This window comes from Mesocricetus auratus, unplaced genomic scaffold, assembly GCF_017639785.1.
Source record: "Mesocricetus auratus isolate SY011 unplaced genomic scaffold, BCM_Maur_2.0 Super-Scaffold_100004, whole genome shotgun sequence".
NCBI lineage: Eukaryota > Metazoa > Chordata > Mammalia > Rodentia > Cricetidae > Mesocricetus > Mesocricetus auratus.
In genome coordinates this window covers 10,676,726-10,694,122 of record NW_024429189.1, presented here as the reverse complement: position 1 = coordinate 10,694,122, position 17,397 = coordinate 10,676,726, and the positions used below count along the sequence as shown (strand labels likewise).

Genomic DNA, 17,397 nt, shown 5'->3' with positions numbered 1-17,397 from the left:
GCTTGCTTTTCTTTTTCTTTTTTCTTTTATTCACTTATCTCCTTACTTCAGTTTTCCCTTAGGACAACTCAGACACATAGGGAAATGTTATGTATTGCATTCTTTTCTGCTTTTATTTCAGAAGTGTATTTATCATTTTGTTACTGGAGTTCTAAATCAGATGCCTGACCCTGGGGATTCTGGTAGATGGATGGGACCACTAACCCCAGAAATCAAATGTAAAGAGCAAAGATGAAAGGCAGCAAATGAATTTAGTATTCAATTGGCTATGATTGATCAGCACTGCCATCTATGATATTGACATCGACTCTGAGTTACCTCAGAGAAATGGCCGTGAAGTGTGCATGTTCAGGCAGTATTGGCCAACGGTGTTCTATAGATCATTTTCTAAGTTCTGGTCAGACAAGATGATATTGGTGTCGGGGAATTTCCACTGCATTGAGGTGTTCAGGAGATTTCCAGTTTTGTGCCTAGAAACTTTTCAATATTAGAAGACTATTACTACTAGTGGACAACCCCCGCTTGCATCTCATAATGTTTATCTATCAGAACTGTGATCCTTGGAAGGGAAAATCTAGATCACATAATACATTTGCTCCCGCTTAGAAATTAGGGTTAGGGGGAGGACACGGGAGGAGGGGAGGGAAAGGGAGAGGGACCTGGAACTGACTTGTGAAGCAACCTTGTTTCTAATCTAAATTTAAACTTAAAAATAAATAATAAAAAAAGAAAGAAATTAAGGTTAGTCACAGCATGAAGTGGTCAGGCTAACAGCTCTGTTAAAAAAAGTTCTTTCTTGGTTCATCTCTTCCTTTCTTACCTTTGAAGAGGGATGCTCAGCAGCTTTTGTCGAACAGTGTTTAAATCTGTTCTGCAGGCAGACATATCAAGTATAGCTGAATTGAACCCAGAGCTTAGGGCAAAGAAGACTGAGGTGGTAGCACATGCCCTTAATCGCAGAGGCAGGCAGATCTTTGTGAGTTCAAGATGAGCCTGGTCTACAGTGAGAGTTTCAGGACAACCAGGGTTATACAGAAAAATCCCTGTCTCAAAAATTCAAACTAAAAGGGAAGAAAGAAAACAGATAAATAAAATAAAGCCAGGCAGATCTTTGTGAGTTCAAGATGAGCCTGGTCTACAGTGAGAGTTTCAGGACAACCAGGGTTACACAGAAAAATCCCTGTCTGCAAAAATTCAAACTAAAAGGGAAGAAAGAAAACAGATAAATAAAATAAAGCTGAGAAAGCCAATCTTCATGACTCTTACCAGTTTTAGTTATCTACTGGTAATCTGAGGCCCAAGCAAAGAATCGTTAATGTTGGTAAAAGTAGCCTCAAAATACATGTTATGAATGCAGAAAAGTAAGGAGGCAGTATTCATGTAAAGGATTCAATGAGGTGGCTGTCTTGTTGTGAAGCTTGGTGGGGAATGAGTTACCAAGGCTACTGTAGGAGCACAGGTAAGGGGCATAAATAAATGATTCCATGTAGACTGGTGGAGACTGAGTTACCAAGGTTACTGTAGGATCATAGGTGAGGAGTACTTATCAGATCATGAAGAACTGAAAGATGTTACATCATAGAAAATCCCACTTCCATATGGATGCTGACTCATAGAAACTGCATCCTTGACTTTCCTGCACAACTTATGGGCAGCTCCCTTCCTCTGTAAAGAGTCCCCTTTTCCTAATAAGGTTTTTACTGCTGTTATATCTCTGCTGAGCTGCCCAGTGAATGACATAACTTTCTGTGATTCCTGGTCCATGTAATCTTCCTTAGCATTCTGAATCATGTGTTTGCCCCTCTGTCTTAGAGACACTCCTTCAGTTTACAGGAGATAGGTACGTAATATTGTTGAGTGACTAAATGCTTAATACCTTAAATTATTTTCTAAAAATATATTTCTAGGGGTAGATGAGGTAGCTTAGCAGTTAAGAGTACTTGCTGATCATGTAAAGGACCCAGGTTCAGTTCCCAGCATTCACGTGGAGGCTTATGACCATCTGATAAATAACTACAGTTACAGTCGTTCTGATACACATTTCTGGCCTACTCAGACACCAGGTACACATATGCTATACATACACACATGCAGAAAAAATATGCATAGACAAAAATCATAAAATCTTAAAATTGCATTCCTATTACACACACATAGAAAGGCACCACTCTCATATGTGCTGATAAGTTGAGAAACAATGTTTCTAATTGCCTGTGTCACTTTGTGTCTTTACTTGAAGGGTCCAGACTGTTACAGAAATGCATGCATCTGCCATTTTCCAGTACAGGAAACAATGCTTCTTTGCTTATGTCAGAGATTACAGTGGTAGTGTCATGAGAAGATCCATTCGGGGAAAGCTTTTAAGAAATTAACACACCACAGATTTTGCAGTCTCATTCATAACACTGCAGAAAAGTTCACATTTATTAAAGTGGTATGTTGTTGAGTTTCAATTACTGAAAAGGCCATATCTGACTCATATCATGATAAATTAAAAACAGGTAAAATAAAATAATGTGCTGAATTGCATATAACCAATATTCTAAATGTATGTCAGGGGCCTGTATTACTTGAGATGAGAATGTGAACAAGGATAATGATGTACCACAAATATTATCCATCTCTTAATAATTGTTTAAGTTAGAAGATTTCTGAGTACAACATAAATTTATATACTTGGCATTATAACTTATACCCAGGGCAAAAATTTAAATATGTAATATCTCAAGACACATAGGAGGCAAGTGGACTTTTATTAATAAGAGTATCAAAGGTGGCCTTATGTAATAGAATCCCATGCATTATTTGTGTAGATTTTCCTATGTTCTAAGAGATGTGCTGGATCAACAAATTTATTTTGTCATTATAAAGAAACTGTACTGAAAGACACAATATGTTTTTATTGAGGAAAAATAACTTTTCTGTATTCTGACATTCAGAAGTACCTTCTTGCCCTAGTGTTCCTAGAATTTCTTAAGGTTTTCATTCTTTTGGAACAATGGACTTTATATCCATTTAGTTGAAATTATTGCACGGGGGTATTATTCAAAATTAAGCAAGATTGAAGTAAAGGCAAGAAAAATGTTAAGGAGAGAGAATAATAAATATGTATTTCAGAAACTTTGAAGATAAAATTTCCTTTAAAAAGGTTACAGAAGCAACTCTAATGAGGTCATGATATTTACAAAGGGAATATAGTCTTGCCACTGAGGTTACATTGCATCACCGTTGTTTTATTTGGTGGTACTATCTATGGCTGTCTCTGCTCTAATTCTCTGAAGATGAGTATGCCCTGGAATTTCCCACCTACCGTCTATTCTCTGTTAATTCTCATGAACTAGAAACCGTGTTCCTCCAATCTATTGGTCATTGTCATTTCATTTTTTGAATGAAAATGAATATTTCATTTTCTCTTGCATAATAAACCTCTTCTTCCCCATATCTAAATTTAGCATGTCTTTCCAGCCTGTGTGTTCCCCTCATCCTTGTTAAATATCATGTCATACATTTAAATACTAATTATTTTCTAACTCATCTCATTTGTTTTGTGTGTCATCCAGCGCTATTTTAATTCATACCCTATCTTTATACTTATGATCATATCTTTCTAGAAAGATGCTTAGAAAAATGGTTGTGATGGAGAATTTTATGGGACTAATGACATTCTCTGCTGAAAACTGTTGTTTCTGTCTGGCTGAATAGTGTGAATATTTGCCAAGGGAATGAAGGCTATTGGTGGGTGTTGAACCTGGAAGGGACACAATAGATAACATAGTAAGTCTATCATTAATTGGAGGGCTCTAGTTTCTCTACATGTGAGGATTTGACCTTACCCACTTCTGGAAGACTGATAACTTAATTATATTACCAGGACACTTTAGTGTCTAGGTTCAAGTTAGCTTTACTTTATGAGCATTGACAGAGTATTTGATAGTATAAACGAGAAAAATCTAAAAGGTTTGTTTTTCCTTTCTCACTCTATGCCAAAATCATATAACATTGGGCACTTCCTTTTTTTGTTGGCTCATTTTCTCTCAGCAATGTTTTAATCACATTGGTTGGAAATATAATAAAAATCAATATATACTTTAATCATGTTCACTTCTCTGTTCAAAGTGCTTTGGCTAAACTTTCCTGGGTTTGCATTAGGAAAGCTGCATATTGTAAAATAGATTGTGTAGATATGTAGGGGTACATGCTCTTAAGGTCATGGCATTGGGAATAAGGCAATGGAGAAGTCTTACAGTGTATTAGAAACTGACAAGAATATTTTGGTTTGATTTAAAATTTTGCCATCATTACTGTATTAGGATATTAATATTTCAATTATATATATATACACACACAAAGGACTAACTTAATTTAACAGGCAATTTTATTTATGTATTTCTAAATAATAACAAGGTATAACCAATAAATGCATAAGGCATAATTTATACAACACATGTGATAATAATAAAAATCAGATATAACCTTTTGTTCTTGTTAACTTGATGTCATTGTAAAAACACCTGCATAATCTGGTGATTGAACTCTTTAAATATTTTTTTACTTTGGAAAATACTAATAAAGCCAATTTAGTCATTTCTACCTAATTAAATTATAGGCTTCACTAGTTGTCCTAGCTACATTTTTATTATTTTGCATTCACCATGACAAAAGCAACTTATAAGAGAATTCACATATTAGTACTAACAATTCCAGAGACAACAGTCCATGAACCTCATGGCAGCAGAGAACAAGACAGCAGGCTGGCAGTCATGTTGTTGGAGCAGCACTGAGAGCTTACATCTAATCCACAACCAAGAGTCAGAGAAAAAGAAAGTCAATTTGAACCTTAAATCCTGCTCTCAGTAATACACTTTGTCCCAAATAGTTCTACCAAATGGAAACCAAGCATTAAGTATATGAGCTTATGTGGTGCATTCTCATTCAAGATGCCACATAGGTATAAATCAAACTTTAAACTAGAATTTAATGATTCTGAGGATATGTCTTAGTAGTTAGCAAAGCAAGTGACTTCTATACAAATCACTGACACGCTTGAAAACTGACAATCATAGCATTAATGGGTTATGCAGGTGGAGGTCTGGATCTCCCTAGCCAACCGGGATAGGTAAACAGTTTGAGTTTAATGAGAAACCCTTTCTCAAAAACTAAAGTAGAAAGCTATTGAGGAAAGGACCAACATTATTGTCTGGCCTCTGCATGGAAGCAATACACACACATGGGTACATTTACCATGCAACACACACATACAATAGAGAAGCAAATAAATAATAAAAATAGTTTCTGAATACAATCAATCATATAGGAGAAATAAAAGGCTAAGCAGAACACTACTAGTGGAATATCCAAGTGGTATGGTGCAACAAATCAAACTAATTGTTCCAGCCTCCCAATGTGCCTTCCATAACACTGTATGATTTTTCAAAAGGAAGACTTCTTACGTGTTTTGTTCCTCTATACTTAAAGTCAAAGTAAAAATACAAAATGGGGATTCTGCTACCAGAAACATGCTTGTTTATCGTGTTGGATGCTATCCAGAACTGAGCAGTCCAGAATATTCTGACAGTGTCTCAAGCAGAAAGGATACCAAAAAGCCAGAAACACACACTACCACCACATTTTCACATATTCTTTTGTATATGTCTATGAATCTCTAAATTAACTTACTTAGAAAACTACTAAGTGAATATTAGTTTGATGTTATTTGCCAAATATCAGTTATATTATTTGTAAAAGTACAGTCTATAAAATGAGAATCAGAAGTCTAGTGTTCGTGCAGACTACTGGAAATACTTCAGAAGACAATCCTATTGTAAGGGATAGAAACTTAACTGCAGCAGTCACTTTAAAATGGGTTTTAAATATATAACAAGCTTCCATTAAGCTACAGACCATCCATCATTTCTATCTTTTGTGTGTTGGGGGCTACCAAATACCTGTAAATAAAAGACTTGTTAAATTTTTCTTGCTTAATTTGGTTATGTTTTTGGTTTCTTAATTAAGCCGTGGAGTTTTATACAATATATCCATGCATATAATATTTGTGTTTAAAGGGATAGATAAATACTAAAGAGAAAATATTGATAATTTCCCCCTAAAGTATTTCATACTGCCATGTTACAGTTCATTCATTGTTCCTCTTGCACCTTCATATTCTGGGATGATAGTTTGTCAGCTCCATTTATTTTCCAATTCCATTGTGAAACATCATTCCTGTCGCTCTGATATATGCATATACGTGTGTGTTGTTTTAAAAGATATTTTACATTTACACATATGCATATTTAATATTTGTGTGCATCCATGAATCTTTATATGAATATGTGTAGTGTAAAAATAAATCATAAACAATATATTTACTTCACTCACAATCAGCCTAGTTTCATATTTGGAAATACACAGTGTTTAATTCAAATTTGTTTTATGTAATCAGTGTTTATTGAAAATATAAATATAGTATATATTTATTTATATTTAAAATTTAGCGGCTAATACATTGTCACCAGTGTAAATTAGTACTTAATTAACCCATTTGGTGGAGATTCAGGGTCTACAGATGAATCTTCAGAATGTATGGTGTAGGATTATTTCATCTTGATTTCCTCTGTTTTGTTTGACTTCTGTTTGTGTGATTTTTTGTCCTGTGGAGGTCTTCTGGTCCCTCAGAAGGCCAGCTTGATGAAATAGGTGAGATAAGGTTGATTAGACCAAAATCTCCCTTGTAGTCACAGATGGTATTTTGATTTCATTTTCTATGTTCATGGTAGTACAGTTTATGATTTTTTTAGAAGAAAGCACATTTATAAAAGACATACAATTTGTTTATACAGCAGAGGGCCAACTCTATTCTTTCCTTCCAAACAGGAAACTGAAACAAATGTGCAGACAATTTGAGAAAATGAACTCTTTTTCTTCATTTTGACTTGACTTTTCTAAATGTTCAGTACATCCTCTTGAATTAAGACTTTCATTTGCTGAACTGACTGATTTTTAATTTTCATTAAATTTACTTTTATTAAATTGTGTGTGAGAGTGCACACTCACAGGCTATCCCTTATTATTCTACCATCCAACATGTGGGTCCAGAAAGTCAAACATGGGTTGTTAAGTTTGGTGGCAAGCTCCTTTATGGGCTGAGCCATTTCATGGAATCCAATGCCCATGAATTTATGGTGACTATTTGCAATAAAACTTTCTGATGGTCATGCTTACTTAGTTGTCCAGTGAATTGCCCACATGTGGAGATAATTAAAACACAGTGCAGTCAGTCCTCAGGCAAGCTGACTTTCAGGTGGAACTTATGATGTGACCCCCTTTAGTTTTCTTGCTCTGTCAGCTCCATTTCATGAGACATTGTAGGGATAGTGAAGTGCTTGGATTTTACCAGCAGAGAAGCTGATTCAAAGTCGGTGCCTTTACTTATCCATTTTGACCACCCCTTTCTCTGTCCAGGTACTGTGAAGAACAATACTGCACAAGACACTTTTGGTAATACTAAAAGAAATAAATTACATAAAATTCCTAACATATTGCAATCCCGCTCAGCCTCAGTATTGTTTCTCCATGGGACTGAGACATGTTTGTTGATATAAGACATGTTAGTTCTGAAGCACCAATGTAATAGCTGTAGAGTTAAGTGACAGGCAGTTTGAAGTAGTGGGAAAGATTTGCTATTTTCAAATGCTAATTGACAAATTCTTACAATAACTTCGTCTTTCTACAGAATTTAATTAAATCTCAGAGGATGGAGAGTTTAACATGATGATTAACTTTTGAGTCCATACTTAATGATATAATTACTTCATTTGAGTCTGAAAACATATAAAGTTAATGTTTCTGAGTGTTTCAAAATATCCTGCAGCTTTATTTTAAAGTTTCCCAACCTATACCCTCTGATGAAAGATTCATAATTATCACCCATCACCGTGATTCCCATCTTTATGTTTTTAAATTGAATTTATAGAGCCTTCTTCTGGCAGTAGTTTGTGTAAGTAGCTTATATGGTTCCTTATAGCTAAGTGTATTTCTCATTCTTCTACCAAATTTCACTCATCATATTTATAGATGTGTTCCTTTTCCATACAACTACAGGGAGAGTTAAGTTGTAAGGACATATGGAATTAACATAAAGATTCAAAATGTCAAGGATTTCTGAATTTTTTTCATATTCTGCATTCTTTAGTATCTTTTCCAGGTGCATTTATTGATAGACAACTTACTACTGATACTTAATAATTTAATATGCAATTGCACTATTCTCATTTTCTTTTTTTTTACTTGGTGACTAAATCATAGTGAATTCTCAGATTCCATATGGTTTATCTTAGTCACAATAGGCTTTACAATGTCTGCTTTTTGTTGACAAAAGTATTTCACCCTGCATCTTAAAATGAGACCTTAAACTTTCCCTAAACATGATAAATTGCATTGAAACTTTGAAATATTTTCTGCTAATACTGAACATGCCAAGCAATAATTTTCAGTCATTAAAATCTAATATATAAAACTGAAGGGACTGCTATAGTTGTGACCACTGCATCAGTTAACTTCCTCTTAGAACATTTAATAATTAATAGCCCAAATTATTAGAATGTTTGTACAGTCCTGAAAGTTTCCTTCTTCTGAATTTGATTATTTGATAGCTGAAGAATTTTAGCAGAGAGAAAATTTATGCCAGCAATGTCTCATTACAAAAAGAGAAATCTTTTCAGGATCAAAGGTCTTATTATTATTTATTCGCCACCTGGACTCTGGCATGTCCTATATGAAAATCCCCACTGTGGTGTTCAACTAATCTTTATATTAAATTCACTTATGATGAAAGTCATAATTACAAAGTAAGTTTAGTCAGCAGCAAAGCAGCTTTGTATTCATAATGAATTGTTATCTGAGATATTTCTCCTTCTCTTTTAGACCATTTTAAGGTACAAACATAAAATAATAACTTAAGTAAACTAAAATTATTTTTAGTAGTTTTATGGTACCCTATTTTCAGATAGTAGACACATTTCATCTGTGAATTGTTTGTAATTCTTTTTGTGGCATAAAACTAATCACGGAAATTTACCTTTAAGGAAAATAGTAAATACTGAATTAACACCAGACAACACACACACACATAAAAATATTCACACGCACTCATTCTTTATATTTTGATTTTTAAAATTTTGCATGCCAATTGTTTCTCTAAAGCAGCTTTCCTCTGATGGTGAACTTCATCACATTTATTTTCTTCATAGTTGTTAAATCAAGCTAAAGATCAGCCTAGTGACCCCTAGTGCCTAATCTTACATTCTCTTAACCAGTAATAAAGAACTTTGCCAATCTGACATGTTGTCACAGCAATTATTCAGAAGACGTTCTGTAGCAGTAGTATCTGTCAGCCCATGCAGTAGTAAATATTTTACCTGGCAGTCTTCCAAGACTGAACATTAATCTTACAATCTCCTATTACAGTCCCTAATCAAGATATTCAAGGGGTGATTGCACTAACATTGTTTGAAGACTACATCTACTGGACTGATGGGAAAACCAAGTCACTCAGCCGTGTCCATAAAACCTCGGGAGCAGACAGACTCTCACTGATTAACTCATGGCATGCCATCACAGATATCCAGGTGTATCATTCTTATAGACAACCTGATGGTAATTATTCTTTCCATGATTTCCATAATGCATCTACATTTTCAAGCAACATTTCATGTTTTTATTATTTCAGGTTTAACTATAATTTCAATCTTGATAAGAATGATCAGATATCATTATTTAGCTTTATTTTATATAATGACATCAGTTCATGTAAAGTGCTTCTATTGCAGGATATGATTAGAAGCTCAATTATAGCATAAATAATTATTGATCTGTTCAAATATTAAGCTGAAATGTGAGCAATGCATGTAGTCAGAGAAGTGTAAAATATATCCTTAAGTAATTCAGTATGGGAGATCTACAGTGTCCTGAATTTCTAGAAATCTGGCTAGAAAAAAATCTATTTCAATAGTTTGGGATTCTAAAATTGCAAATATCCAATAAGTTACATAGGTTTCTACCAGACCGTGTTGAATAAAGATGTGATCGCTTTTCTGTACTAAAACACAAAACTTCATGCTTGTAGCTCATTGTTTCATTGCTTTATTTTACATTTATACTTCTAAGCATATGTATTTCTTCACCCCAAATACTTCTAGTCTCTTTACTTTTCTGATAAGCAATTATTTTAACTAACAGACTTGTTTTTGTAGAAAGCATTTAAAATTAATGAAATCAGAGATCGAGTAGCATTATTAGATATATTCATAATTTTTACAGCTTCAAATTACAAAGATTTACTTAATATATATTATGATACTTGAAAATTCAGCCTCAAATGCCATATTACATTACTGTTCTTGATACTTTCATTTTGCTGTGTCTTTCTCATCTCTAGTCTCCAAACATCTTTGCGCAGTGAATAATGGTGGCTGCAGCCATTTGTGCCTGTTAGCCCCTGGGAAGACACACATCTGTGCATGTCCCACCAACTTCTACCTTGCAGCTGACAATAGAACTTGTTTGTCAAACTGCACAGCCAGTCAGGTGAGTTGAATTCTGGAGTCATCACCTGGGTTGTTTGTGTATGCCGCTGTTAAACTCTGGCCTGAGTCTGCTTGTGTGCTTAAATAATTTATAGAACCATTTTTTGTTACTATGTATCGTGAAATGAGTAATCTATCTAGGCACTGCCACATAGTCACAGAATCTGGAGATAGCAGTTTAATGCAAACACTTAAAATAGGATTCGCCACATTAGAGAACAAATAGAGACCAGGAAGAAAACAAAGGGAAAAGAAAATCTATTCTACCAAGATTCACAGAGAACTATGACTCCAATACAATGTGTGCAGAATTGTAGGATGAGACAGACATTTTACACAGGTCAAAAATAATGGTGATGATGACACAATTTAACAAAAGTTGATAGAGTTTCAATAATCACATTAGCTTCTGGATACCCAAACTTTCCTGAATATCACACCCTGAAAATACAGGCAAAGTGTAAACTGAATATAGGCTTTTTGACTTGTATTAATATATAATAAAATAATGTACTTGTGAAAACTATCAAAATTTGCTTATTCTCAGTAAGGATATTACAGAAAAAAAGTCTACTTAATGGTAGTCAATTATATGGAGTTGATTTTATTACTTTCTAGTAGATTTTGTAAAGTAGTTATATGGCAGTAATCATTGTACTTTGTTACTACAGAGCCAGCCATCTTGTTTGGTTTGGGATACAATTGTTAAATAAGACAGGAACATTTCTTTAAACCAGTAAATTTGTTCTTTCAATTCTATACTTTGAATTTGCTCATTTTTGGCAAGTAGAGGGAATCTCCTTGCCAAAGATTTTATTTTCAATTGAACTCCTATGAAGCAGAAGCCAGTACTAGCTCATCTCACCTCTGAAGGCAAAGCCCCACTCATCACACAGGAAGTCAATGTTTTAAGAGACTTGGGGCGTTGGCTGAATGGCACACAATCTGTGGCTACATCCCTAGCTCTGCTTCATTCTGATGAGATCAGCTGAGTTTGTTCCCGTACTTTTCTCATCTTTTAATTGGGATAATTATCTTAATCCATTTTCTGATGCTATATAGAATTCCATAAGCATGAATTTATAAAGGAAGTAGATCTATTGTATGATTTTGGTGGCTCTGAAATCTACCATCAAAGTGCTACATCTGGTAAAGCAAGGGATGAGAAATCTAGATGGCATAGGACAAGAACTCATGAAAGCCTTCACAATATGTATGCCTCAATGATTATTTTTCATGGCATTTAAGGGCACAGAAAAGTTTATATGATATAGTGTGTGTAGTATAAACACATAACAATTCCAACTTTTACAGTAAAAGTAGCTTAAATTTTTATACTGGTAAAACGAATAAAACAAACAAAAAGTTAAACATAAAAACAAAGTATACCTAGTCTCATGATATCTAACCTAGTCGGCCACAGAGAGAAGCATTCATCATTCAGGAGTGGCAATTACCTTTGAAAGTGAGTCTTGGAAGGGATATACAAGCAATGGAAATAATATTTTCAGAACATTGTTATGATAATTAAGTGGACACAGTTCTTCAGACTTCAGAACAGTAGTCGTTCAACCTCAGTATCACTGAAGCTGGAATACAAGTGTGCACTTGGTTAAAGCTGTCATGAGGAGGACCTGGTGTTGATCTCAAACCAGAGGCCATAGACTTTGCTGTACAGAATGTGTGTTATGAGTTTAAGCTACGGTGAAAAGTAACATCACCAACACGATTTATACAAGTAGAATTTAAAGGAGAAATTAACTTTTTTCAACTTAAAATAAAATTTATATTAGCACTGTCTGGTGAAGTTTTCAAACCTCTGTCTTACTGAGAGGAACTCCTTAGCCCTGTGTTCCCAAGTGATCTTTGCATCATCAGTCTGTTGAGGTTTGACCCCGAGGTGCCCTGACTGATGCCAGAGAGACAAATACTTGCCTATAGTGTGACTCACCCTGTCACTGAAAACAGAGTAAACTAAAACATGATATCTTCTGCCATGAGATGCCAGCTTTTCCACTGCAGAAAAAGGAGTGAAACTTTCAAAGCACTATAAGAAGACAAGAAATAATATATTGTACATATGATAAGTTCCCACTCTGATACCACTGAGACACAGCACTTGTAAACCTTAAAACCTCTTCAAGAGACTTTACTCTGGACTTAAAAGAATCCGAATCACAAGGAATGGGCATATGCATGTTGCGTATTTGTGTGTGTGTGTGTGTGTGTGTGTGTGTGTGTATAGTATGCATGCCATACCTGCATGTTTATGTATACAGGGCACACACATATGGGTAAAATTATCAGTTTGTCTGTCTGACTCCAAGAATAAATAAGAAGCCTAAGCCATTCACCATGCTGACCCTCTAGTTGTTTCCTCACACTTTTTTTCTGGTGTTGTAAAAGAAAATCTCCCCAGGGAAACCCTTTTGGAGAAAACACTGAATAAAAGAACACAATTTTTGGTGAGTTTGAAATTTAAACAAAGCAAGTAAACTAAGTAGTTGGGATTCACTTCATTAAACATTTTGATAACAGAAATCAAGTTTTCAGTGGTTGCATAGATATCTCATTCAATAAAATGCTTTTCTTTCAAGCAGAGGGGACATAACTTGACTCTCAGGGTTCACATTTAAACAACACCATCAAACAGAACAAGCAAGAGGACAACAGGCACTGTGGCTTTAGTTTTAAATCCGAGGGCTGAGAAAGTTGAAGCAGTTAGATCTGTGACCAGCTGTCCTTGCCTATTATGAGCTCCCAGCCAGAGAAACCCTGTCTCAAATCCAGATGGAAGATACTCTGAAAAATAACAAACAAAATTTACCTTTGGCCTGCCTCTTCAGACCACAATCAGGCTCATCCTCCACATACTTGTCCTTGCATCCATGTGTACAAGCACACATATAAACACATATAACCATATATATATATATACAAGGAAAAACGGAGAAACCCTGTCTCGAAAAGTCAAAATTTAAATAAATAAAAAGTAAAATAAAAATCCAAATATCAATTGAATGCTACTAAAGCGTTTGCTCTTTTATTCTTTAGTAATTGCTATCAATAATAGATTCCGAAATGGTATAAGATTTTTTTTCTGAGACAGGGTTTCTCTGTATTGCTTTAGAGGTTGTCCTGGAAGTCTGCTCTGTTGACCAGGCTGACCTCAAACTCACAGAGATCTGCCTACTTCTGCCTCCCGAGTGCTGGGATTAAAGGCACTAGCCACTAATGCCCAGCATAATTTTTATAAAAGCAAAATAGTCAAGATATTCCAGCATATATTCTCTTGGAATTAAAACACAGAGAATCTATTCAAAATCAAGATTAAATCCATTCATAAAACTTATCATTCAAGATGGGCAGTGGTGGTGCACACCTTTAACACCAGCACTAGGTAGGCAGAAGCTGGCGATTTTTCTGTGAGTTTGAGGTCAGCCTGGTCTACAAGAGCTAGTTCCAGGGCAGCCTCCAATGTCACAGAGAAACTCTGTCTCAACAACCCCCCCAAAAAAAGTTATCTTTCAAGGCATTTGATTTAAATCATTGTAAGTGGAAGAATCATTGATCTTAATATGGCTTAAAAGTTCAATCATAATTCACTGTACATGGGTTTGCATGTTTCCTATTCTCCGAGTTTCTTTTGATGAGTGATAATTTTAGTCTAAAATTTATTTGATGAGCCAGGCGGTGATGGCTCACGCCTTTAATCCCAGCACTCGGGAGGCAGTGGCAGGCAGATCTCTATGAATTCGAGGCCAGGCTCGACCAACAGCCTCCAAAACAATACAGAGAAACCCTGTCTCGTAAAAACAAAAAAAAATGTATTTGATGAAGCTACCAGTCTTGGAAATTGTCCACCAAGATGCAAGATGCATATTTTAACTTTTCTGAAGCTGAATTTATTGTTATTATTTAATTAATTATTAGTTATGCAAGAACATAAAATCTGATAGCTAGGACAGTTCCATTTTGCCACAAATACAAAAATCACTGTGGACGAACAGGCAAAACAGTTTAACATTGGTTAAGAAGTTAAAAGTAGTGTGTGTGTGTGTGTGTGTGTGTGTGTGTGTGTGTGTGTGTGTACATGTATATACAAATTTTCACAGGCACTCACACACACATGCACAGGCACATAAAGTTTATGTCCCTGTGTTTACCAGGAAACCAATACTTCTTGTTACTATAAACCTAACTTGTGCCCCTCAAATAGTTTACCTGACAAATTACCTCTAAATTAATTACAATATCTATAGTTTTAAAATCTTTAAAAACAATACAACTTTCAATAATATCTATTGCAAATTTTCTTTCCTTTTTATAGATTCAGGAGTGTCCTCAAAATAAACAACAGAAATGAAATTCAATAATCTGGGCTTGAAAGTCATCCAGGGAAATTTCCCTCACATAATCAACTTCTACTTTTCTTTGATATCTAGTGGAGTTAGGAGAGTGGCTGTGTTTATTTTAGAACCACTTGAAGGTACGAAAGAAATGGCTTTGAAGAGCAGCCCACTTCTTTTTTAAACCCCGATGGATTTAGAATGGTACTATTCTCTTTTGGTGACTTCCCAAATTTTTTCTGGGTCTTGAGTTGGAGAATGTTCAACATTTAAGATGTCATGCAATATTCTTCTAGGAATCTTGGTTCTGCTTGCAGCATGATGTAACAATTTCTCAGAGGTAGCCATGTCATCAAAATTACAGTATCTATTTCTTTTGTTCTGTTTTGTTTTTTGGGGGGAGGGAGCAGAGTGATTTCTTTAGAAAAACCATTCCAGGAGACCTTAATATAATTGGCTTTGGTAGGAAGAGTAAGCCTTTGTGTCAGATTGGGGGGGGCTGGTTTAAGTTTCTGTTCCAGCAGTGATTTTTTCCTCTTCCTTTTTGGACTTCAATAGAAAAATTCTCGGCAGCTAACAAGTCAGATTTTGGCACTGCACCCTTAACAGAGGCAGTTGCTTGGTTTTGGAAAGTCTTTATGTAGTTCACTTACCTGAGAAGAAAAGTCACCTGAAATATTTCTCTTTTGAAATTTCCCTCTTACACCAGCACACATCTCTATTCTCCTCACTTACCAAATGAACTATATCCCCTTTTCTAAATCTAAGTTCATCTTCCCTGGTGTATTCATGGTAGTAGAATGTTCTACACAAGTTTTCAGCTTGTCTTTGGACATCAATTTGTAGATTTCCCTTTGCTATGTATTCTTAGGTTTAGATCCCAGTGATGGTAGGATTAAGGCCTTTTCTTTTCCATTTAGTTTCGCCCTCTCTTATGTTTTAGTACTACATGGATTTGTCCTAAACTGCTTTAAAACTATCTTCAGATATATCTCTTTAAGAATGGGAAAAAGGATAAATAGATGTGAATGGAAGGATATAATGGGAAGATTAAGTGGGTAGGGGATTGAGAGAGGGAATACAGGCAAAGGCAACTAAAACTAAGGGGCCATGGGGAGTGGTATCTTAACCTAGTACAGTAGAAACTTTCTAAAATATATACATATGTGAATGGGATACAAATGAAGTGATCAAATATAGGGGCAGACAGAGTCCCAGCTGGCCATCCCTTATCACAAATGAAGCATCAATACCAGGGTTGCATTACATCTAATAGAGTTGATTAAAGGCACATCAAGAATCCTCTAACAACCCAGGCTTTTGCTAAAGTTATAGGTTGTTCTACATAAACTGATGGCAAGATCCCATTGAATTAATTAAATATAGATATGTTGAGCTGGTGGATACATAGAGCCTTGTTTTTCCTCTACATTTAGCTATTTCGATACTAAAGGTACTCTGTACACTACCAAAACAGAAACATCAACCCAGTCGCAAACCATAATCTACAATGATAAATTTCCTTAAAGAAATGCTAGGGCAATGGTGGAATAAAACTTGTGTGAATAACCAACCAATAACTGATGTGACATAAGGCTTAATTCTGCTAGATCAGCATATTCCCAACATAGCTTAGGTGAGGAAGAACCTGAAACTAGATAGACCTAGGGCAAAACCAAATAATACTGGTCTAAAATTTTTAATAATGTGATGAAAAAATTACTAATAATGATATTCTACTGTACTCATAGATTGTGCCTTGTTCAGCTATCATTAGAGAAACTTGCTCCTGCAGCAGATGAAAAAAATATAAAGACACACTGTCAGACATTATACAGAGTGAAAAAGCTCAGAAAACTTAGCTTTAAATGGGATGTGTCTTTAAAATCCCTCCCCTCAGAGTTCAAGGAACCTCTCAGAAGTGGAGGCAGAAAGAATGAAAGAGCCAGAGGAGATAGATGACACTAAGAAAACAAATCAACCTGAGAAAAACCCATATAAACTTGCACAGGGCCTACCAGAGTCTGCACAATGAGATTGTTATGTCCTAGAATTGAGTGTTTTTATGGAACTCCTGAGTATGCAAGCAAATGGTCTCTGATTGTTATGCATTTTCTTGGGTTCTTTTCCTTCTGTGGTTTGACATGTATATTTTGTACAACTTCAATTTGGTACTTTCATTTTATTTTCTTACATTGTATTTTGTTATTGTATTTTCTTATTTTTTAAATGAATGAATGAAGGAAAATATAGTCACTAGGGCATAGATTAACAACTGAACTGCCATTTACACTTCTAAGAGAAGAAAAAACAGTTTTCTCCTAAAGAGTGACATGCCTCATGTTCAGGAGTAGTTGAGGAACATATGTACTTCAAAGTTCTTTTGTGTGTGCTTTTATTTGGTTACAGTTTTTGTTTACATGGTGGTGTTTACTTTGTGTTCTTGGATTGGGGCCTTTTGTATT

The 17,397-nt window shown here is 35.1% G+C and overlaps 1 protein-coding gene across 6 annotated transcripts in view; it reads left to right on the top strand.

Annotated features, from left to right (window-relative positions):
- Positions 1-17,397, top strand: part of Lrp1b (LDL receptor related protein 1B) — a 1,890,041-nt gene that overhangs the window by 1,668,364 nt on the left and 204,280 nt on the right. For all 6 annotated transcript variants that reach the window (XM_040745299.1, XM_040745298.1, XM_040745301.1 and 3 more), the window contains 2 exons: positions 9,466-9,654; positions 10,436-10,584. In XM_040745299.1, coding sequence (XP_040601233.1) covers positions 9,466-9,654; positions 10,436-10,584 — 338 coding nt within the window. The remainder of the gene's footprint in view (positions 1-9,465; positions 9,655-10,435; positions 10,585-17,397) is intronic.